The 22,238-nt window shown below is 34.9% G+C and overlaps 4 protein-coding genes and 1 non-coding gene across 11 annotated transcripts; 2 read left to right on the top strand and 3 right to left on the bottom strand.

Annotated features, from left to right (window-relative positions):
* Positions 1 to 2,747: 2,747 nt before the first annotated feature.
* On the top strand, positions 2,748 to 2,819 carry TRNAE-UUC (transfer RNA glutamic acid (anticodon UUC)). Its single transcript has one exon. It is a non-coding gene; the product is annotated as a tRNA-Glu (tRNA).
* Positions 2,820 to 6,583: 3,764 nt separating this feature from the next.
* Positions 6,584 to 9,392, bottom strand: LOC18596630 (uncharacterized). Its single transcript, XM_018122715.2, has 4 exons — positions 8,816 to 9,392; positions 7,769 to 8,403; positions 7,065 to 7,580; positions 6,584 to 6,964 (listed from the first exon to the last, which is right to left on the bottom strand). Exons 1-4 carry the CDS (start codon positions 9,075 to 9,077, stop codon positions 6,836 to 6,838), a joined length of 1,542 nt encoding a protein of 513 aa, XP_017978204.2. The 5' UTR covers positions 9,078 to 9,392; the 3' UTR covers positions 6,584 to 6,835.
* A 1,220-nt stretch (positions 9,393 to 10,612) lies between these two features.
* On the bottom strand, positions 10,613 to 14,845 carry LOC18596628 (Pentatricopeptide repeat (PPR-like) superfamily protein). 5 transcript variants are annotated; one of them, XM_088807068.1, is made up of 3 exons: positions 12,693 to 14,845; positions 12,080 to 12,454; positions 10,613 to 11,302 (listed from the first exon to the last, which is right to left on the bottom strand). In XM_088807068.1, exon 1 carries the CDS (start codon positions 14,685 to 14,687, stop codon positions 13,080 to 13,082), a length of 1,608 nt encoding a protein of 535 aa, XP_088663194.1. In that variant the 5' UTR covers positions 14,688 to 14,845; the 3' UTR covers positions 10,613 to 11,302; positions 12,080 to 12,454; positions 12,693 to 13,079. The 5 variants fall into 5 exon arrangements, with proteins under 5 accessions (XP_088663194.1, XP_088663195.1, XP_088663193.1 ...); XM_088807069.1 differs by having other exon boundaries at positions 10,613 to 11,536; positions 12,080 to 12,149; XM_088807067.1 differs by having other exon boundaries at positions 12,080 to 12,149.
* On the top strand, positions 11,173 to 12,589 carry OFP5 (ovate family protein 5). Of its 2 annotated transcripts, XM_018123936.2 has the most exons (2): positions 11,173 to 11,884; positions 12,011 to 12,589. In XM_018123936.2, the coding sequence occupies exons 1-2, from the start codon at positions 11,173 to 11,175 to the stop codon at positions 12,487 to 12,489; spliced, it is 1,191 nt and encodes a 396-aa protein (XP_017979425.2). In that variant the 3' UTR covers positions 12,490 to 12,589. The 2 variants fall into 2 exon arrangements, with proteins under 2 accessions (XP_017979425.2, XP_088663198.1); XM_088807072.1 differs by having other exon boundaries at positions 11,173 to 12,589.
* A 1,294-nt stretch (positions 14,846 to 16,139) lies between the features above and the next one.
* LOC18596627 (heat shock transcription factor A4A) lies at positions 16,140 to 18,864 on the bottom strand. 2 transcript variants are annotated; one of them, XM_007025228.3, is made up of 3 exons: positions 18,578 to 18,864; positions 17,349 to 18,279; positions 16,140 to 17,252 (listed from the first exon to the last, which is right to left on the bottom strand). In XM_007025228.3, the coding sequence occupies exons 2-3, from the start codon at positions 17,562 to 17,564 to the stop codon at positions 16,251 to 16,253; spliced, it is 1,218 nt and encodes a 405-aa protein (XP_007025290.1). In that variant the 5' UTR covers positions 17,565 to 18,279; positions 18,578 to 18,864; the 3' UTR covers positions 16,140 to 16,250. The 2 variants fall into 2 exon arrangements, with proteins under 2 accessions (XP_007025290.1, XP_088663199.1); XM_088807073.1 differs by having other exon boundaries at positions 17,349 to 18,265.
* Between the last annotated feature and the right edge of the window lie 3,374 nt (positions 18,865 to 22,238).

Genomic DNA, 22,238 nt, shown 5'->3' with positions numbered 1-22,238 from the left:
TTACGTCACTTGGACTAGATTCATACCGGCATCATCTCTTTTTCTCTTCAATATTCTGACAAAGAAATCCAAGGAAACTTCATTTTTTTATACAGAATGAATATTGGAGTATGAGTCAGAAGGTCGATTCTATTTGCTCCAAACTCACATGCCCATTAAAGAAGCATCTATAAAGCTAATTGAGTCAAGAAAGCCATGGTTTGATCAGATGTTGTGTTACCTCAAAGCCATAAGAATAAGGCATCTCAGCTTTTATTTAACTCTGTAAGAATTACTTTATGAAGATTCTGAGGAACGGCACCGAGATATTTCAACAATGGGGAACTTTCTGGAGATCAAAGTAGTGGTTGCCTTTGCAAGTGATGTAAGATTAGACTAGTGCTTTTTCTTCTTTCAAATAATAGCTTCCATCACTTAGTGTGGCAAAATTTATTTGTGACATTAAGGTTAAACCAATGGCTTTGCTCCCCTAGATTCTTATTGCTGATACATGTCATCACGCATCATTGTACTGATATTGCGTGGAAAATTCTTCCACCTGAGAAGGGTAACGCTATACATTTCTCCATTCATTCATTTTTCTTCCTTAATCTCTAAACACACAGACACACGCACAAAAGGACACTGCTTTTTTGAATCAACTATTTGAAGAAGGTTATCTATACAGGCAGAACTGAAGTCCCAGGTAAAAAATCTGCTAGATGGGATTTTTTAGCATGTAAGATGGTTTTCTTGTAAATATAAATTTTGGTAATGGTCTTGTGTAGTGGGGTATGCCTTCTCCATCAGCCGTAAGTGGATGACCAAGTTGGCAACTTACTTTGAAAACAATTGGAGTCTGTCTGCAACTCTGCATATAAGCTTGAGATTAAAAAATGAGGTAGAAGTTGAGCTTATCTAAAGTGGAATGATAGCAGGTGGTCAGTAATTATGGTAATCAGACATCAATGATTCTTAAATTTCAGGTATTAGTTATTCTATATAATCTGTTCCACTGCTTTATTCTCTTTTCTTCATTTTCTATTGCTAGAAATACCCCAGCTTCACTACTAACTCAAACATGGGGAAGGAATGGGTGGGAGCAAACAAACAGGAGGGAAAAAAAAAAATTAGAGAAAAACAAAAGGTTCAACTTGAACAATTTGGGTCCCAATAGCTATTGATACCAACTACCCATTAGAAATATTGGAAAGAGATTGAAAATTTCATTTCCTGACAGCAATGAAACAAATGCAAGTGCTACATTGTACATTTGATGAGTGTTCATTTACAAGGAGATTCTTTAATTTAATATGGCTCGTAAACCAATCATAACCACTTTAGCCTGGAAGAAATATTGTGTGGTTTTGGGGGCAGGTTCATCTCTTTTACCTTATGGGACAGTGTTCATTGATGAATGTAGTGCCTTTTCCCTCATGAAAATGAAATATTTTGGTGCACTTTTACCATTAGAATTTGTAGTTGGAAACGAACTTAAAGGCGTATATTAATTATAAATTATACATAATTAATTTTTTTATAATTACATTGTCATCAGTATCTATCATTTTATTAATGTGATCGCTATATGAATTATTTTCATAGCTGATTTACTTGCTTCTATACGCATTTAGAATTTTTCTTTGTACCCTTTTGTTCAATTACGCTGCTGTAATCAATTGAGATGGTCAGCATTCAGGAAGAAATGGCAAAGATTGAATATTCTTTCTTTCTAGAAAATGCTCTAAATGTTTTAAGATTTCACCCGCAACACAAGTTAAAAGGGTACTAACGTGAAACACTTGAAAGAAAAAACCTACAGTCAAGTAATTCCCTTTAACTAGGCAGGAGCTGCCAACTAAGTTGTCAGGTACAAATTGGGGTTTGTTTCTTCATGGCGAAGCAAATCCAGAAATTGCAGAGAGCATTGGACCAGCACCATTCAACATTAACCTAAGCATCTTCCAATGCCAAAAGAAAGTCTGTCCATTCTTTATTGTTCAAGGAAAATTTCTGGCCCAGACCAAGCAGCAGACAGGGCACAGGGTACAGCCAATTTCTTTGATTTGCCTGACTTGGTTTGGCGTTGTTGACTTGGCAGGGAGTCTTGGACCACCCTGCTTCTGACTGTCCTTGCAACTTGGGTTTGGTGCCTCAACTACTTCTTGGAACGAGTGGGCGGATGGTGTTTAACAGTAAGGTCAGGGAACTACCGTAATAAAGTGAGTCTAAGAAGGAAATCAAAGAGGACATCCTGCTTCTTCTGATGCTGCAATAGTTTTATAGGATCCAAAGACAGATTGCTGGGTGAAGAGCCCACAGAGTGCAATAAAAATATAATAGTCAAAACAATTGAGTGCTGAGTTTGGATTTGCAGTAGAAATTTTCCAACTAGGCTGCCGTTTGCCATAGCAAATTAAATATAGTGGTCATCACTCATCAGGTCACCATTGTGGCTTTGTGGAAAGTCATCTTCTAGTTGGTTTTATTATTAATTAAGAGGATTGCCTTTTCACTGTTGAAGCAGGCAATCCCTGTGATTGGACTTAACTGTTTCCTTAGAATAACATTTGAGCTATAGTAAGTACCAGGAAAAGCTTGGTTCTCAGCGGGTATGGGTAAATTAACCTTTCATAAGCTTTTTTTTTGCTCAGAAAAAACAAAGCATCTCGTAACTAAAAATATTATATTTTTAATAAAATATCATGTCTAAACATCCTTATCTTATATCAAACTGGAAAGAGATAAGTGACTGCTTGGACAGCAAATCCGTTGTCGTCCAGTGGCTAGGATGTCTGGCTTTCACCCAGGAGACCCGGGTTCGATCCCCGGCAACGGAAAGTTTTGCAGACTGTTTTATTATTGGATGCCTTCCCTCTGGGAAGCCCCAGATCAGAGCCCATGTAGCGAGTTATGTATTTTTGAACCCACCAACTCTAAGAACGAAGCCCAGGTAGCTCTGATTCTGTAATGGCATGAATCACCTTCTGTTCTAAAGGTTGTTTTTGTTTTTTTTTCCAACATTAACAGTCCAAGTGCATGGCACCTTCTGAACTCCCATTGACAGGAGTCGAAGTCACGCTATGACCACAATGAGATGAAGTCCTGGATATTTGTCTTCTGATATGGAATACCTCAATCATCACATGAAAGCAGCGGGGGCGTTAATCAATTTTTATTGGCAATCAAAAATGAAGAAAAATAATACATAAAATATAAATAATTAAATATAATATACAAAATTAATAATTTTTTCTTATATAATAACTATTGTTTAAAGATTAAATACTCAAAAGATAATTTCTTTTCAATTAAATATAAAACATAAAACACATAAAAAATATCTTATATAATTATAATTAATAAAAAATAATATATTGATGAAATTTTAAACAACAATAAATAATATAACGTTACAATTCATATTTGAAAATTACATAATAATTTTTTAATTTTTAAAAAATAAAATAATTGAGAACACATAATAAAAAAAAGAAAAAATATGACAAGTAAAAGATAGAACTATACAACAAAAAAAAAAAAGAAAAATATAATTGATGATTCATGAAAATTTAAAAAAGAAAATCTATAAAAACTTATGATCAAATGGAATAGAATTGAAAAGAAATAAATAACAACAACAATAATAATAATAATAATAATAATAATAATAATAATAATAGAAAGATGAAAAAAATTTACTTATTTGTAATTTCACAATAAAAGGACAAAAGAGAAGAAAAAGACAAAAAGAAAGAGATGGAAAGAGGTGTGAAGAAATTTAAAAGGAAAAAAAATAAAAAATTAGAGAAAAATTAAAATGATTTATAAAATTATTTTATTATTTTTTATTTGTATTAATAATTTAATAAAAAACTATTTTAAGGATCCATTAAAATATATATAACATATTGTGTTAATAATTTAATAAAAAATTATTTTGAGATATATTAAAAAATATATTTTATATAAAAATTTTTAAAATTTTGGAATACCGTTCACAAGGGACGCTCCGCCCCTTCACGAAAGGGATTTGATACGGAAGGAGAAGTTTGGATAGACCAAAGCCGGAAGATGCATGCATGCATTTACTCATGAAAAAGGCAGAGGGGGATCAGCCCATTGATGTAATTGGCAGTTGTGTCGAGAATGTCAAAGGGTTGCGAATTGGTGTTTGTAGTGTGATTTCACAAGGTGTCCCAAGGGACCACCAAGGAGTCATAAAAGGCACTTTCTCTCACAGTATAGGAATAGGAGACTCAAATTTTGCTGAATTCCAAGCCATTCACCAAGATTCAGATTCTTCCTTGCTTCTCCATGAGCCTCAACCTTCAACCCGAAAATTGAGAGTGACTCTTCTAACGCCATTTTTGGACTACTGATCACAACGAGGTCCCTTGGCGTATGAAGCTTATCTCCTTGAAACTCTCACCAAAAGAAAAAGTATGGTCACTTCCAATCATATTAGTGGTGAATTCAATACAGTGGCAGATGGTTTGGCCAAAGCTGCTGTTTTAAGAGTTGATAATTTCAATACTTTCTTTGTCTTTTCTGATCGGGGTTCTTTATCTCCTCATGTTGATAGGTCCATTTAGGCATGCTGGTTTAAGTAGAAACAGAGTTCTTTTTATTCCTCAGGACTGTGAGTTGTTGTGACATTAACTTGAATAATGCAATGTCACTGTTTCTTTTGTAAGCACATTAAACCACTTCTGATGCTAAGCCAATCCTCGAATACGAGGATTCTTTTGTCTTTAGCTGTAAAGCTTATGTCTCCTTTGTGAGACTTTATAAATAAATTTATCTTTCAAAAAAGCAAAATCCAACAAGAATGGCAACGATGAGAAGAGAAACGGGAGTTGAACGTTTCTACAGCTACTTCAATGCCAATTATTCTATCAGGACCGAGGTGAAGAAACAACTGCTACTTAAAAGATTCCTTCTCTGTAAGCCAAGCATGCATGGGCAAATGACTTGGGAGCCATGAAAAGCTCTCTAAGTTCATATTCATCAACGTCTAGGTGTGAGCAACAAGTTTAATTACTCCATGAATTGCGTGTTGACTGAAATTTGCCTTAAGTTTATGTTATCTTTATCATCCCAAAGATTAATTAGATTAATATTACAAAAAAGGTTAGTACGTTTGGTTCACGGAATAGACAAAAATAGAATAAAATAACTATTACGTGAAAATAGAATGAGATGAGAATATAATAGAATACGTATTACGTAGTTTGGTATAATGAATGAAATAGGACAGGAATAATTATTATGATTTATTGTAGTGTTTGGTTGGTAACAATAACTTTGGAATAAAAAAAAAATAGAAAATAAAAAGATAAAAATATTTTTTATTATATATATGATTATTTTATTTTATCTTATTTTTAAATATTAATATTTTATATATAATCTAATCTTTAATATTAAAAAATACTAATATTTTATTCATAATTTAAATGTTATTATGATTATTTATTTTTAAATTATTTTATTTTTAAACATTAATAATGTATAATTTATTTAAAAATATAAAAAATCGATAGTTTAAATATTAATATTTTATTTATACTTTAATCATTAATATTAAATGTTATTATGATTATTTATTTTTATTTCAATTTATTTTTTAAATATTAATAATTTATATTTTATTTATAATATTAATAATTTATCATTTAAATATTGATATTTTATTTATAATTTAAATTTTATTATGATTATTTATTTTTATTTAATTTTATCTTTTAAATATTAATAATTTATATTTTTAAAATATTAATAATTGATTATTTAAGTATTAATATTTTATTTATAATTTAATCATTAATATTATAAAATATTACTATTTTATCTATAATTTAAATGTTATTATGATTATTTGTTTTTATTTTATTTTTTAAATATTAATAATTTATAATTGATTTAAAATATTAATAATTGGTAATTTAATTTATAATTTAAATATTATTATGATTAAAATATTAATACTTTTAATTAATTTTAAATTTAAAATATTTTATAATATATAATTAATAACTTAACTTTTTTATTATAATAAGATTTATTTTTCTCTATTTTCATTTTTCATTTTTGATTTAAATTTCACTTAATAATTTAAAAATTAATAATTTAAAATATTAATTTTTTATTTATAATTTAAATATATTATTATTAAAATATGAAAATATTAATAATTTTTTAATTTTAATTAAAAATATTAATTTTATAAGTTTAAGTTTGTAATTTTAAAAACAAATAAGGACATTTTAGTTCAAAACATTTGAATTTTACTCCCATGGTTGTGGAATAGCTAATATCATGGGGAAAAATGGTATTAGCTATTCCAAACTTTTACTCAATTTTAAACAATAATCATTCTTTTTTAAATGACTATTCCTTCCTCACATGCAAACCAAACAAGGAGATAAAATTTTGTAAGGAATAGAGAGGGAATGACTTAACTATTCCTCCAACCAAACGTGACCTTAAGGTATTTGTCATTATCCAACAGTATTAGATTCCTCATTTAATTTTATATGGTAAAATTGAAATTACGTCGAATTATTTGCTGTATCAATGCAAGCACTTTATAGTTCCTTAATACTTTTTTGTTTTTGAATTGAAGAAAGCTTAACAAAATTTAGAGTAAACACTCTACCATTGGCCGAAAGAGAAGAAAAATGGAAGAATAAGAAAAAAATTTTCCATGTAATCATTCTGCACTTTCGGACAGCAAAGTGATGGTAAATGACTCGTTACAGAGAAAACAGAGTCCCTTCGAGTTGAAGGCAATCTAAAGTCTGCAAACTTCATTCTTTTTGCTTGAAGCTAGTCTTCCATCATTGCACCACGATCATTGGTTAGGTACAAGGATGTCAAAATCACTAACGGTCCATTCAGCAATTTGATCGGGGTCTTTAAATATTTCAGTTCCCAAATCAACAGACATCCATTTCCTCCTAGCTGGTGGAGTACCCGGATCCTGGAATTAGACAAAAACCATGTTAGTTCAAATCAACAATCCTTTTCGTCATTCCGTGTTCCACGTTAAAGTAAATATGATATAGAGGAGAAATGAAAACCTGGTAAAAGTAAAGCGACTGAGACAACCTCCCAACGTCAAGTTCCCATGTTCTTGGATCGCCAATCCAACCTTCCCCTTGCTTAGTAGGGTATCCATATTCACCCCAAACGGGGTGTGGCAAAATCTGCAATATTTCCTGAGGCTGAGGATTGCTGTATGGATCACACAAACTATAAGGAACCTCGAGCTGCTCTGCATTCCCTGGAGCACAATACAAGTGGTAGGCTGCATAAGGGAACATGTTTGTTTCGCTGCGATGCACACGTGTGCCATTGGGGAAGGTGTGGTAAGGCGGGCACATGTCCAGGCTGTTTGCATTGCACCATGCAGTTATGTTTGGATTTATGATCATTTCACAGTATCGAGTGACGTCTGAAGTTGTATCGCCATCACACGGCTGGCCATTGTTCTTCCAGCAGCTCCCTATGTCTATTAGGTAGAATTGGCTGCTAGGACCCCCACCTTTGATTACATTTAAGGTGAACCTTACTTCAAAATTTGGTGACTCTGGAATCTGTATAGTGAATATGGTTAGTAACTCTAATGATTGTCTGATGTTTTGCTGGGAAGTCAAACTTGTATGAAGTACTAGATGATTTAAAAGCCTAAACAGAAAGTTAATGCTGATAAATACCAAATTTGAACAGATGCTGATTGAGAAGGCTTCTGTTAAGATATATCGAGGGAGAAGGAATTGCTTACGATTTTGGACATCCCTTTAGTTGGATAATGGTACCCACCGGATAATCCATGGGTGGCATCAGATCTCAAGTAAAGCATCAACCAAGGGTACTTTGTTGAAGTCCTCAAGACATGATGAAAGATCCAGCTTCCCATACCAATTTCCTTCTCCCAAGTTATGGAATAGTAAGATATGTTCCCCACCAATCCTTTACTTAAATCAGCATCCAAGTCCCATGACCCATAAAACTTTCCTTTAAGAGTAGTCCGGCTAGGCCCTTCCAGTGTTGTGTAATCATGATAAATCAATGGTTGATTCATGCATCCTTCTCCAAAGCAAGGGAACCGGCTATCAGGACCAAACGGTCCCGTTTTATGGCCATTTTTGGGGCACTTCGCGGCAAAAGTGTCCATATTGCCACTCTTAAGCATGATCATCCAAAAATGCCATGGATTTGGTGTGTCTTGAACTTGGCATTTAGAGCCAAGGTAAAGTTCCTTGTTTGCAGCATATAGGTTTCCATCAAAAAGGGCATTTGGTTGCATTCCAAGAAAAGGGTCTCCAACTCCTAGCTTGTTATCATCCTCTGTGACTCTGTGGACCAATACATAGGGCAACAAGTTGCAAAGGGAGCAGTTCTTTTCTGTAAAGCGTACTAATCACATGGAACAAGTATTTAATGCATGACCTATATTCCCCCGTTGCTTAAAAGAACAAACAGTTAATAGATGCATCCTCTTTTAGGTAAGCAATTTTGTACAATAACTGACATAATCATTATCAACAACGGCAGGAAATCATTTCATTTTAAATGGATAAATTCTATGTAAAAGAAATCATCAATCCAAAGCTTTCGTTGATGCTAATGTAGCAAAATTGTTTGAAAAACATAATCTTCTGTTAGAATTACTTATATCATATAAACAAGAGTGCAGAATACAAGAAACAAAAACCAGTCCATTTCTGTGTGCATGGTGTTATATTAAGAATTTTCACTGCTATATCACATTGGAAGGATAAAAGGAAAAGCACCAAAGAAGAAGAAGAAGAAAAGGTAAAAAGCTTACCTTCTTTGGATTGAGCAGCCTTGTATATGTCAAAGCAATCTGCAGCTCTTGGGCTGCCCATCTGTGGAACCTCTTCTCCAACCTCATTGCATTGGTTCCATGCCTCTATTGCCAACCTTAAGCCATCCCTTCTCATTCCTGGATCCCCAACGGCTGATAAATACTCATCATTTTCAGCAGCTGCGTGCCTGTTCTTCGAAAGAAAAGCCACCACTAGACCAAGAACAAGAGATAAGCTACTTGGCTTTCTTCCTTTAGCCATGGATATCTAGACGAAATCAAACAAACTTGGGTTCATGCACATGTACATTCCTATGTTTACGCAAATTACATTTGTTCACGGAAAGGAATCGTCTGAAGTTGAAAGAAAGTGGAAATGAAAGAATAAATTTTCTGTTCGTGCTTCAGGGAAGTGCCTGCAGTGTGTATTAGAATATTTTTTATGATAGCATGAAACCTGCTCTTTCTTATATGCCCCTTTTGTGTTTCTTTTTCTTGTTCTTTACCGAGTGTTTTGAGGTTTACAAGTCACAACTTTTACCGTTGGTTCGGTACGCATTCTGTTTCACGAATTGTTTGGTTTGATGCTTAAGCTTTTGTTGAAGCTGATTTCCTACCAGTAAGAAAAGGACTAGTAAAGACCAAATTTACTTAAACATTGTATCCTAATCTTGTTCAATCTACAATTAATTATACTCAAAATACTCTCTGAGCCTGTCTTGAGCTTCAATGCATGAGTGACCCTTTCCATGGAAGAATTATGACATATAGCTGCTAATTATTGCTATGACAGTGGTAACAACCTTCACCATACCAAAATTCTGCACTCTTATTATTACAAAACCAAAATTAGGCACCTCTGTTTTGTGTCTGAAGAAAGACAGATCACCTATTCATAACAGTACAACTGCAAAAGCCAACCTAGTAATGTCAGCTCCATCTGTTGAGAGAACCTGACAACGGAACCCCTTATCTGTCCTGCCTTTTGGAAGTCCATAGATGGGACCATGCTTTTTTTCTTTTTGGAACCCCAAAGAAGGGAGCAACGTGCAACTTTCAGACAAGCTTAACTTCAGGCTTGCTTCAATAAGCCCCTTACTAATTTAATTGCCAGAAAACATTCGCTGCATAACCCTTTTCCACAAGTCTTCATAACAAATCACTCGGGGTCGGTGTGGGATGGACAAGTATTAAAAAGATTGACCTAAACGATTAAGATGGTTGGTTTTCTTTTAATCACAGCAATCTATTTACCAATTAGCCCATTTTATTAAGTAGCCCCAATATTGGCAAAACAGGGCAAACTTCAATGCGTTGCTCCTTGTCACATGCAAAAATTGATCAATTTAAAAGGGGAAAATGATTAAAGAGGAAAAAGAGAAAGAAATTGCAGCCCACTTTCTGCCTCATTCAGAGTACAGTCTCCATTATAACGAGTCTGGTTCAGGAAGTGCAAAGACAAAAGAGGGTCCAGTTGATGAAGTTACGAAATTCAATGCATTAGCACCAGATCAAAGGTTTATACTTTCTTCTGTTAGAGAGAAGGAAACCCAAATAGTTTCTTAGTTCTCTTCATTTCCTTGTCAAATAAACTAGGGACTGGGGGCAGTAATAGTGTAGAGAGTGAATAGAGTAAGCCTACAGCTACAGGTAGCCAATGAAACTTGGGCGAGAGTTCAGCACAGCCCAAACCATTTGAATGCATTGTGCAAAGTTTGACTAGCAAAGCAAAAATAAAGGCTAAAAGCAAAAGAGGGGAACAACCCACCGCATTCTGCTTACAAAAGAGAGGCAAGAGACTAAAGAGATGACTCCCTTAAATCATCAAAGACCATAACAATAACAGATTGTTACTTTAAAAGGGAAAAAGAAGAACTACCCAAATCACAAAAACACAAGAAGAACTGCCAATTTGCCGTGTATAAAAACCTGCATCCATATCAATGTCTTTGTAGCTGTTAGCATTGCAGATACTAAATCTGTAATCTCGCTTTGAAAAAACACTCTACTTTAGGCAGTTCTCATGAATAAAACTTGGTTTGTTTCCTGGGTCCCCTACTGAGAATAAATTTCTCTTCAAGTACAAACCATAAAGTGGAAAAAGGTTGGCAAAGTGGTCACAGGATTCAGGGCGGGCCTTTCTTTTGAAAAAAAAAAAAAGATAAAGAAAATGGCACAAAACCAGTAAGAAACTCACGTTCCTATTTAACAGCCTAACTGTCCTCTAACTGCTAGAACCCTCCATTATCATCAAATTCAGTTTTTCTTATCTTCCCCTTCTCCGCACGTTCTAAACCTTAACAAATCAAATAGTTCTCGACCCAGAAACTGATTTCAGGAATTTCTTCGGGTGATCAATGATGAAGTGGGGAAGAAAGAAATCTTCTTCATCCTCATACTCCTCTCGCCTTCCTTCACTTTCTCGTGTACTCCCCACTGCATGGCTTTCCACATTCAAGCGAATGAGCATCAATTCTGAACCAAAACCTGCAAAAGACAGGCAGAAAGGGATGAGCAATGCTGTGCCAGGGCGTTCATCAAAGTTTGCTGGTGGTGGAGCAAGATTTTATGGTGGGGATGGCGAGGCATTTTGGAGACTGTCATTTGGAGAAGATAGTGCTGATGGCAAGACTAGTAAAAGTTTATTGCGATCAGCTTGGTATGACTCAGATGATGAGCTTGATTTTGCACCCTCAAGTTGTCAGAGCTGTGGATCAAATGCTACGAGGACAAAGGAAAAGGAAGAAACTCAGAAGTTCAGCAACATGGCTTGCGATGTAAAGAAGATGAAAGAATTTCGTAGGGATACACAGATTTTACCAGATGTGAATATGTATAAAGAAGAAAAGGCGACAGTAGTTAAGACACCAAGGAGCAGGACAATAACCGAGAAAGACTTGAAGTTGAAGAAAACAAATGAAAGAGCTATGGAAGAAAAAAGGGTGAAAAGACAAAATAAATCAGGTGAAGCACAGCAGAAATCAGCAAAATCAGTAGGAAAGAACACCCTGGATCCGGAACCTATGAGAACAATTCCAATGACTGAAAGGGAGAATCTGAAGTTAACAGGTAATTATCAGAGAAAACATCAACATTTATCTACCATGAATCTAAGAACCTCCAATTTAACAACAATTAAAGAAGACTGTTCATTTACAGCTCAGAAATTACTAGAAACTGATGTATTTTCTCCAGAAAAGTTGAGTAAGGTGAAAGTGAAGAGTGACAAACAGAGGAAATCTCTTTACATGAGCAGAGAATTACCAAGGAGAAGAATGAAGCAAAACAACAAAGTCCGGGTTTTTTCTCCAAGAACGGCTTCCAGAGTTGAAATCTGCAAAATAAAAGCTCTTGAAGACATGAAGAAGGCCAAATTGAAGATGAAGGCAGCAAAACAGAAGACAATTAGCAGAAGAACTGGATTAGAGAACTTTGCCATGGTGAAATGCTCATTTGATCCAGAGAAGGATTTTAGAGATTCAATGGTCGAGATGATCATGGAGAAAAGGATCAGTCAACCAGAAGAACTAGAAGAACTCTTGGCTTGTTATCTGACATTGAATTCCGATGCATACCATGATCTCATCATCAAAGTATTTCAACAGGTATGGCTCGACCTGGATCAGGCCAGTTCTGACACTGACTTACGGAATGAAAAATGTTCCTGTGAGTAATAACTTTCTAACTGATGACTGTAAATGGCTTTCTAGTTTCTACAGATACACTCATAACATCATGCTTCTAATTTAATCAAGTTCCAGTGTTAGCTTTAAATTCATAGTGCAACAGTCATTAGTTGCTTTTAAATTTAATTTTTTGCTAGAAGCAACTTGACACACAAGCACGCAAATGCAAGCAGAAATTCACCCTTACTTACATGCTTATGTCCGTATCTCCATCATCAGCAAGCCCTTATACATGTTTAACTATACTGTCTCATGCTTGTCTACTGCAACTTCACTCTGCGCCACCATTTTGCTGTTGTCTAACGTTAGCACTAATCTAGAACAGGGAAACCAATTCCCACTTTCCTCCAGAATGGATTGATTTGCATTTAAACTCGTCAGGAAGGTTTACCAATTTGATAATTCAGTAATTTCTCTTCAATAGTCTCAACATCCATTTTACACCTATGGTGCATGGTAAATGCTACAAATTCACTGCCACATTAATTCCGGTAAGCGTTGATTCAACTTGTGGCCTGTGCCATATCTTGGGATAGCTACTTCTCTGAAGCAAACAAGTCTGCAAACTTTTATCAATGTCAGATTTGTTCAAGAATCATTCCTTCACCTGATAAGAACTCATGAACAACACCATCCACTTCGATCATGCTACAACCAGGCTCCTTTTTTATTTTTAGTGCCTTCATCTTACTCCTCACATTCATAACATCATCCCATCTTTGTAATGCTGCATATGTATTTGACAACTGAACATAACCTGCACTATCTTGCGGGTTTAACTCTAAGAGCTTCCTAGCAACATGCTCTGCCATTTCCACATTACCATGCTTTTTACAGGCACTCAACAAGGACTCCCAAAGCACAGGAGCTTCTTTCAGTGGCCTCTTTTTCACAAGGTCCAAAGCCTCCTCTAATAATCCCACCTGACCCAGGAGATCCACCATGCAGCCAAAGTGCTCAATGGTTGGTTGAATTCCATAATCGTCAACCATGATTTGAAAGATATGATGTCCCTCATTTAATAAGCCTGCACGACTGCAAGCAGACAGAAGACCAATAAAGGTCACCTCATTGGGTTCAAAACCATTCACAAGCATCTCTGAGAAGATCTCCAAGGCATGTTCACCTAAGCCATGCATCCCTAAACCAACAATTATGGAATTCCATGTACTAATATCCTTCCTTGAAGCATTTCTAAACACATAAAGAGCCTTATCGATGTTCCCACATTTTGAGTACATGTCGACAAGAGCTGTAGCTATATAACCATTGATACCAATTGCATTCTTATCAATATAAGAATGAATCCATTCACCTTGCCCCAAAGCTCCAAGATGAGCACAAGCAGACAACACATTAACCAATGTGCAATTATCCGGTTTCACTTTCTCGCGCTGCATATCTTCAAAAAGCACCAAAACTTCACCAAAACAACTTGTATGAGCATAACCAGTAATCAAAGCATTCCAAGACACCACATTTTTTACAGGCATTCTGTAAAAGACACTTCTAGCTTCTTCAACTAACCCGGCACTTAAATATCCTGAAATCATAAAATTCCACGACTCTACATTCCTTTCCTCCATTTCCTCGAAAAGACCACTTGCCAATCTTATATATCCCGTTTCAATATAAGCACTTAACAAGGCATTCCAAGAAACAGCATCCCTTTTAGGCATTCTATCAAGCAAACTCCTTGCCACTCCAAAATACCCACCTTTCCCATACACATGAATCAGGGTATTTGCCACGAAAACATCAAACCCAATTCCCATTCTCAGCACCAGACCATGAATCTGCCTCCCTTCTTGCACCCCACCAAACCCAGCACAAGCCTTCAAAACAAAAGTGAAACTATACTTATCAGGAAAGACAGGGCCTTGAAGCATTTGACGAAACAGAGAGAGAGCATTTTGAGGGGTATGGCTATTGGCATAAGCTCTGATAAGGGAATTGTAAGAGTAAGAATTTGGGTTAGTCGTATGAGTGAAAACAGAGTGAGCATAAGAGAGGGTTTTTGGGTCAGGGTTGTTAACAGCAAAAGAAATGAGCTTGTTTGAAGCCAAAGGGTGGTTGTAGAAAAGACCAGTCTTGAGAAGGTGAGCATGGGCTTGCTGGATTTCAGAAACGGAATTTGCCATTTCCGTGAAGTAAAGAATCGGTGGCTGAGATAAGGTTCCACTCATTGTTGTCAAAAAGTCAGCTGCTTTTCTGTTTCTGTAAGATAAAGAAACAGTCTTTCAAGGGGAACGGCCTCAAAGATTTTTTTTTTTTTTTAAAGAACTGTGTGTGAATAAAAAAGAAGATTTCTAACAAATATCTTTGCACACTTTACTATTCCTTTTTCTTTTATGTCCTGTACACATGAAAATATTAACAAAAACAAAAAAATCTAAAAGAAAATTTTTTAAAAGGAATTTGATAATTGTTGATGGACTCCTAAACGAGAGACTCATCTTGATGGACTCTCGATCTTCGTATCTCTTATAAAAAATTCTAAATCAATCAAAAATTAAATAAAATTTGATATCACTTATTTAGAATATATATATATATATATATATATATATATATAGATATGACAGTTTTTATACCCTTTGTTAAAAGAAAATGTCGTAATAATTTTATTTTTTATTTACAAAGGATTAATGACAATAGATGTAGATTTGCATTCCTTTTATTTTAATTCATTGGTTGAATTATAGTAGATAAAATGGTTCTTCTAATGTCTTTTTTTTTTCTCTCATTTTATTCGCATGCCTAAATTCAAACTGAAAATATTTATTCCATCCCCGTGCTTAAATTCATCTAAAACGTAAAACCTCTATTCCATATTTGTGTCATGGCGTCTAACTCAAAGCCTCCAACAAGCCCCTTCGGCTGTATTACTAGCCCAAACGTGTCTGTCTCTATCAACTAGCTTGGCTCCGACATTGAGCAACATAGATACTTTGCACATCTTCATCTTTCAATTGCCTTAAAACAAACACCGGAAAATGCTCACAGTTATGTGCAGCACATGATATAGATGATATTCAGTTGGAAAAACAGATTTGTCGACATCGAAACCATAAACATACACCATACAACACAGAGTGCACTAGTATACACTTGAAAGAATTATGTCGAGGACTACAGGCTCCTTTCCAATACCATCAATTTATCAATCTAAAGTAACCTGTTGGAGAAAGTGGAAAGCTTTCTACTACCTGCAGAATCCACAGTGCCATTCAATAGCCTGACAGATCAGAGGATTAGGCAAACCATGTACCTGAAGCTTGAATGTCGGAAATTTGAAGTTGATTCAGGGGAAAAAAGAGTAAACTTGTATAGCCAAACATTAAGGATGATCATATTGTTAACCTCCATTAGTACAGATTATCAGGATGTTGATCAGGCTCGCGACCTATAACAGATACTCCACCATACAGGCAACAAAATGATCATCATATATGCCATAAAATAAAGATATTAACATGCCAACCTTGGGAATACACTAAAATTGGCGTTATTTCTCAAAAATATATGAAGCTGAACTAAATGGAAGCAGTCAAAAAAAGCCATGTCAATCACGATAGCACCAAAAAACTACTGAACAAGGAAAATGTGAACATTAGATCATGACATGCAGAAGAAGATGAACTCAAACATAAATTATCTACTTATTTCCACATCAAACCAATCATACCTAAATTTATTACATCTGAAGTATCGAGGCATCAAAGGCCGTAAAAAATAATCAACCAATATCAAGTTCTCTCCGCAGGAGTAAGATGCCCCATTTTTTCTGTAAGGTTATTTACATTCTTCATATTCCAACAAAATCTGCCATGATCACCAGTTTTGCTGTCACTCTTTCTGGCATCAGAATCTTTTCTTTCTGACTGAACTTCCTGCATATCAGTTGAACCTGGATTTTCAGTCAAAAATTGTTCCCAGAATACATCATTAGCCCCAGCTGGTGCTGCTGCAGGTGCAGTGCTACCCGCAGCTTGTTCCTTTGCCGTAACAGGTTCAGAAGCAACAACAGTAGCAGGCTCAGAATTCATGTCAATCCCAGGGGATTTATGCTGAGCATCAACACTAAGTTGCATGCCAGATATCGCTGGGCTTTCTGCACAACTTGTTGATTCATCCAATTCTAGATTTGAATTAAGTTGAATGTTAGTTTGACCAAAATCGTGTACCACATTCTCCCAAAATACCATGGATGACTCTAATTGTTCAAATGGCTCCATGTTGGACAATGATGTGCTATCAGCATTTTCTCTAGCAATTTGGGAACTGCCTTTCTGATTGTCTTCAATCCCAGCTTCATCATATAAGTAAGCAATTCTCGGCAACCTTCTCTTTCTGTCATTAGCCTCCAATTGTGGTGTCAGATTTATGGCAAATCCTGGTTTCTGCAAGACTTGAGCCACAGAAGACACCATGATCTGCTGTCGCTGTTCCATGTGTTGCAAACGCTCCCTCAAAAGCCGCATTTGCATCTCAAATCCTTGCCGCTCCTGTTCATGCCTCTTTAACTCTAAAACAAGTGACTCTTTTTCACTCTTAAGTCCCTCAATCTCATCCGTTAAATTCTGTCTCTCTGATTCTGTTAATGGGGAAGCTCCTTGACCTAGGAGATTCTGCATGGAATGACTGTGAACTGGCTTGCGTCTGTGTATGTTTTTCAAAAGATGAGGCTGACCTCTTATAAAATCCTCATTTGCAAATTCCCACTGTTCTGGATCAACTTTCCTGAAACCCTGCCAAGATATGGAAATAATTCAATTCAAGCAACCATAAGAAACAAAAAAGCAATTAATTTATAAATGTGGGGAGACAAAAAGCAAGTGGCTCACATATGTATTAAGCTGTCTAATAAAGCTAGAAAAATTATTGTGCTTGAAGAATCTCGGAAGTAAATCCCTCGCAAACTCTGGGGGATTCCATACAATGAAACTTTTATCACTTGCACTCCAGGACACAACAGAATCTGTGGAAGGATCATCCACCATCTCAAATGTCTTTGTAAGGAATGGAGGAAGCGAACTTGAGCTGCCTTGAGCGTCATCCATCCCAAAAATTCCAGTATATGTAAATCACAAACCCCGAAATTCAGTTCCCAGCAGTCAAACATCAACCAACTCCAACAATTTCCTCATAAATCAAACTCTCACACGTTACAAACCAACATCCTCCCCGCAAACATCAATCTCAATTGAAGGAACAAAGCTTCAAACACCCTTCAGGCATATGCAACCAAAGATTGTTATTCCTTATCAACTAGAATCTCTAACTTGCCGAAAGGCCCTAATTCATGACTCTCAACTTCCCAAGTCTACAAATTTCAATCAAGATCAGAACCTTAAAAATAACATCTAACCTTGGTTGTATCTGAATCAAATCACAGTTAACATCTTTATTGAGCTCTTGAAATAGGGAGCAAGCCCAATCAAGCAACCTTTAACCCCAAAGTTCTGAAAACCCAGATCAATAAAAGAAAAAAGAAAAAAAAAAGAAAACCTTTTATCCTCGAATAAAATCCAGTCAAAGATGTCAGCTGTTCCAATCTAGCCAGCTCAAAATCCCTAAAAACCCAATTAAAAGCCCTTAATTCTCCTCCAAAATTTAATGAAAGTAAAACCCTTTTGTCTTCCAATCACAAAATATACATCACTCAAGATTTTTTCCAGCTTCAAATTGAACAAAGAAGCACCAGCGAATTCCAGAGAATTGAGAAGCCAAAACCCACCAAGATTTTTGGAACCTGCAATAGCTATACAAAAGCTCCTGTATTCAAACCAAAGCCATAATTAAAACCAAAAACTAATTTCAAATTAAAAAAAAAAAAAGAAACCCTTTGATTCTGTTATTAGTTGGAAACTATTAACCATTTGACAAGCCGTTAAACAGTCCTCCTAAAACCATGATTACAACCATTTTTTTTCATTTTCTTAGACAAAAGGAAATAACAAAGATGAAAAATAAAAAAGAACAAGGAAGAAACTTGAAGCAAAAGCAACAATAAAATAAATTGATAATTGAAATATGTTGAAAGATACACGAGCGTTAGTTGAGTTGTTATTACCTGAGAGAGACAGAGAACTATATATATATATATGTGTGTGTGTGTGTGTGTGTAGGAGAAAGCTAATCGGCTAAGTTGCAGAGAAGATGATGATGAAGATTGAGGACCCAGAACTCGAAAACCGCAAAAAAAGTTTAAAGAACAAATCGTTTTGGAAATTTGAGGTTTTTCTTTCTTTTCTGCTTCGAGGATATTTGGGGATTCTCGTTCTTTGGAACCGCGTAGAGTAGAAAAGGAGAGATTTTTCTACGATACCATACCAACTCCCTTTTTTTTTTTTATAGAACATTTTATTATTAGTAAATATTACGGGGGGCATTGACTGAGAAGGTAGGCGTTGACGTGGAGTGAAATGATTGGTAGATGAATTTTAGAGAGAGAGAGAGGGAATTCGGACAAATGCCCGTAAATGTATGGATCTTGCCGTATCTTAACGTATTTGGGGTGACGTGGGTGCTTTGGTGAGAAAATCTCTAGAAAAATTAGAAAATATTCAAGGGATTTGATTCTGTGGAAGGGGGATGAATTTTGGTAGCCAGCGGTTAGATTTTTATGATCAGGGAAACACGGGGTTCGTAAGCTATTTATGTATAGCGTGCCTTAACACGTGGTCAACCTATGGATGGCTATGAATTATTAGAATTGAAGATTCATGTACAACTTGGAAGGGTGAGGAACGTTGATTTTGTTCTGGTTCGGGCCATCCTTTGTCTTATTCCTTGTCGGAGCTTCCAACCTACATGACATGCATGTAGTCATGCTTTGGATCGTCTCCTTGCACAATTTTTTGTCTAAATGGCACAACTAATCGAATATTATGATTTTATCGATCTTACATCAATAATCGTACATTCTAAATAGTTAATCACAATTGATTAATATTAATTTAATCGACAAATCAAAATGACAAATGATTCAAATAAATCGTTATAATTAGATCATTTTATCACTTATAATATTCATTACGTATCTAAGTCATTTATTAATTTAATAAAGTTAATTTAGACAGAGCTTGCTTAATTGTCTTATAGAATCTAGACTTTGATAAAACGTTGGCTGCTAATAATGTATTGTTGAATGAACATGATACGAAGTGTTAGTGCGAGTTTACATAAGAATCGAAGCTTGGTATTGTGCCTGGCCGTATGAACGGAATGACAGTTGGGCCATGTCTCCGTGATTGGATGTTAAAACTTTGGGTGGTGGCTCGGGCTCTTTGTTGACAAAAGATGCCAGAATGTGACCCATAGTTGACTTGCAGCTAAAGGTTGACCCACTTAAATCATTGAGATGTGGGCCCAACTTTATCATATGATAGTTGGGCATTTGGTTAAGTCAACGTTAGCCATTTTCAAAGCCCATATGAACCTTTCTTGGGTTCAATCCGGAATTCCATTAGTTGGCCCAAACTTTGGCTTGGTCAATTTGTTTTGGAATAATGCACCCCTCCCCATCTCTCTCACGCACAATCTTTTTTTCTCTCACTTTATCATGTAGTTTCTGAAGAAATTAAGTTACTTGAATTCAATTTAATTAGACCCGATTATTTCCAAAGCATATAATACTAATATTCTATTTATAATAAGAAAATGTAAAAGAAGTGTTTATAAGCATTTATTTAGATAATATTAATAGAAAAAAATTTTATTTTAAAATATTGTCTAATTTCAGTGAAAATAATGTATTAAATGAAAAAAATATTTTTTAAAATAAAAATTTAACCAATTTAACAAGTGCCTATAGATATGTGTTAACCATTCTTGAACACATCAGCCTAATCAACTTCTTAAATTATATGAACTTAAATAGTGATTGAGTTGAGTTAGTATCTTTTCAAATCCATACTCGTAAACAAGATGAAGTGGGCATTGGCAGTGCATAAACAAATGAGTAGACCAGTCCCATGGCTCCAGCAGAGAAGAAAAATGATTACAAAAGAAGCAAGAAAGGGAAAATGAAATGAAAGACAAGGTACCGAACGAAGTGGCTTCGAGGCAGAGTCTGCATCACCGGGGATGGAATGCAAAAATGGAAATGCCCCGTGGGTGGCAGGCATATCGGGCATCACGTGACCCCACCAGTTTAACGGATATGATTTAGACCCAGCTGGGCTTCGACCCCACCCACATTACAACCACCACCGTGAGAAAAGTGTACACCCCCTCCCGTAATTGGTGCCTTGCTAAATGGAAAAAGCCACAAAACAAACTCCCAAAAAAAAAAAAAAGAAGCTATAACACTCTAGCAACTCTAGGCTTAAAGCAGTGGGGTGGCGGACCCAACAGGACCGATTCAAATCCATTTAATATGTCATGTTGGAGTCCGCGGCGCACGTGTGGAGGTTTCGAACCCACATTATATCTGAAGTTCCTTTAATTTTTTATATTTATTAATGATATAATATGAAAAAAACTTTAATTTATTTTTAAAAATTTAAATAAATTTTTATATTTTTATTATATTTAATTAAATTTATATATATTTATTTTACACTAGATAAATTATTATATTTTTATTTTGAGTTAAATAATTTTTTATAATAATGATAAATTTAATTAAAATATTATTTATTATTTTAAAATATATAACACAAACATAATATATTAATATATTATAATTGATAAAGATATGATATATTAATATATCATAATTGATGATGACTTGACATATTAACTTGATATGATAACATGATCATATGAATATAAAATGATAAATAATATTTTGATTAATGAAAATTAATCAATCATAAGTTATATAAACTTATTTGATCCAAAATAATGACAACACATACAGAAAATTTAGAATTAGATTTACATATTTTCGAATATCCACCACATTGTATTGTTTTCTATTTATTTGCAGACAATCTAAGTATATCATGACTTATGATGGTGTAATAATTTTATCTTTTTTTTTATATATAAAAATAAATAAATAAAAATATAAAAATTTAATTGAATATAATAAAAAATAATAAATTTTTAAAAATAATTTATCACTTTTTTTTAGCATTACTTTGTTAATTATAAAAAAAAGAGTTACTCGATCTATTTGAATCATATTTGAGATTAATATTTGTTGAATTTTTTTACATATTTAGAGGGTCAAATTTTCTTATTCATGTATGTAAAATTATTAGGAAATTAATGATTGAGTCGGAGCAATATAAAGCTCAATTGATAAATTCGTCTAATTTGCTCAATCTAATGAATATGCCCATCTTTTATAAGTATTATTATTTCTTAATTTATCTCTAATTACTATTTGCACTGATAAGATATATCTTGATTTGGTATATTGATGCTGTTTAGTCCTGTACTCCTATTGGCACGATGCATGGAAAAGGTTTTACTTTACCAAATGGAGATGGAAGGTGTGGGAAGAGAAGGGTAAGACTGTCAGAGGAAGGATCAAATCAAGGACCCGATTGGGGAAGGTGGCCGCAGAAACAGAACAGGGTGGGCCCCTTAACACCCCAACCTATCAAAGTTGAAACACCTGGCGGTCTAATTATGCAGAGTCACGCCCAAAAGAGGAGAGAGGTTCATATGGGTGGGCATGGTCACGTGAACACGAAGGTGGCCGAAGACCCCTAGCAGTAGTGGCAGAGAGAGAGAGAGAGAGAGAGAGAGATATTTACCAACTTTCATGGATTTAATTT

Source organism: Theobroma cacao, chromosome 6, assembly GCF_053813885.1.
Source record: "Theobroma cacao isolate CCN51 chromosome 6, ASM5381388v1, whole genome shotgun sequence".
Classification (NCBI taxonomy): domain Eukaryota; kingdom Viridiplantae; phylum Streptophyta; class Magnoliopsida; order Malvales; family Malvaceae; genus Theobroma; species Theobroma cacao.
This window is presented reverse-complemented; position numbering and strand designations above follow the sequence as displayed.

What these genes read in the sequence shown, in the direction of transcription:
- LOC18596630 (XM_018122715.2), bottom strand. Translation starts at nt 9,077, where the DNA reads ATGGCTAAAGGAAGAAAGCCAAGTAGCTTATCTCTTGTTCTTGGTCTA. An exon ending in GGCTGCTCAATCCAAAGAAG is followed by an intron (nt 8,404 to 8,815) that starts GTAAGCTTTTTA and finishes CCATGTGATTAG; the next exon opens with TACGCTTTACAGAAAAGAAC. An exon ending in AGTCGCTTTACTTTTACCAG is followed by an intron (nt 6,965 to 7,064) that starts GTTTTCATTTCT and finishes GTCTAATTCCAG; the next exon opens with GATCCGGGTACTCCACCAGC.
- OFP5 (XM_088807072.1), top strand. Translation starts at nt 11,173, where the DNA reads ATGATGAAGTGGGGAAGAAAGAAATCTTCTTCATCCTCATACTCCTCT.
- LOC18596627 (XM_007025228.3), bottom strand. Translation starts at nt 17,564, where the DNA reads ATGGATGACGCTCAAGGCAGCTCAAGTTCGCTTCCTCCATTCCTTACA. An exon ending in TTAGACAGCTTAATACATAT is followed by an intron (nt 17,253 to 17,348) that starts GTGAGCCACTTG and finishes ATATCTTGGCAG; the next exon opens with GGTTTCAGGAAAGTTGATCC.
- LOC18596628 (XM_088807068.1), bottom strand. Translation starts at nt 14,687, where the DNA reads ATGAGTGGAACCTTATCTCAGCCACCGATTCTTTACTTCACGGAAATG.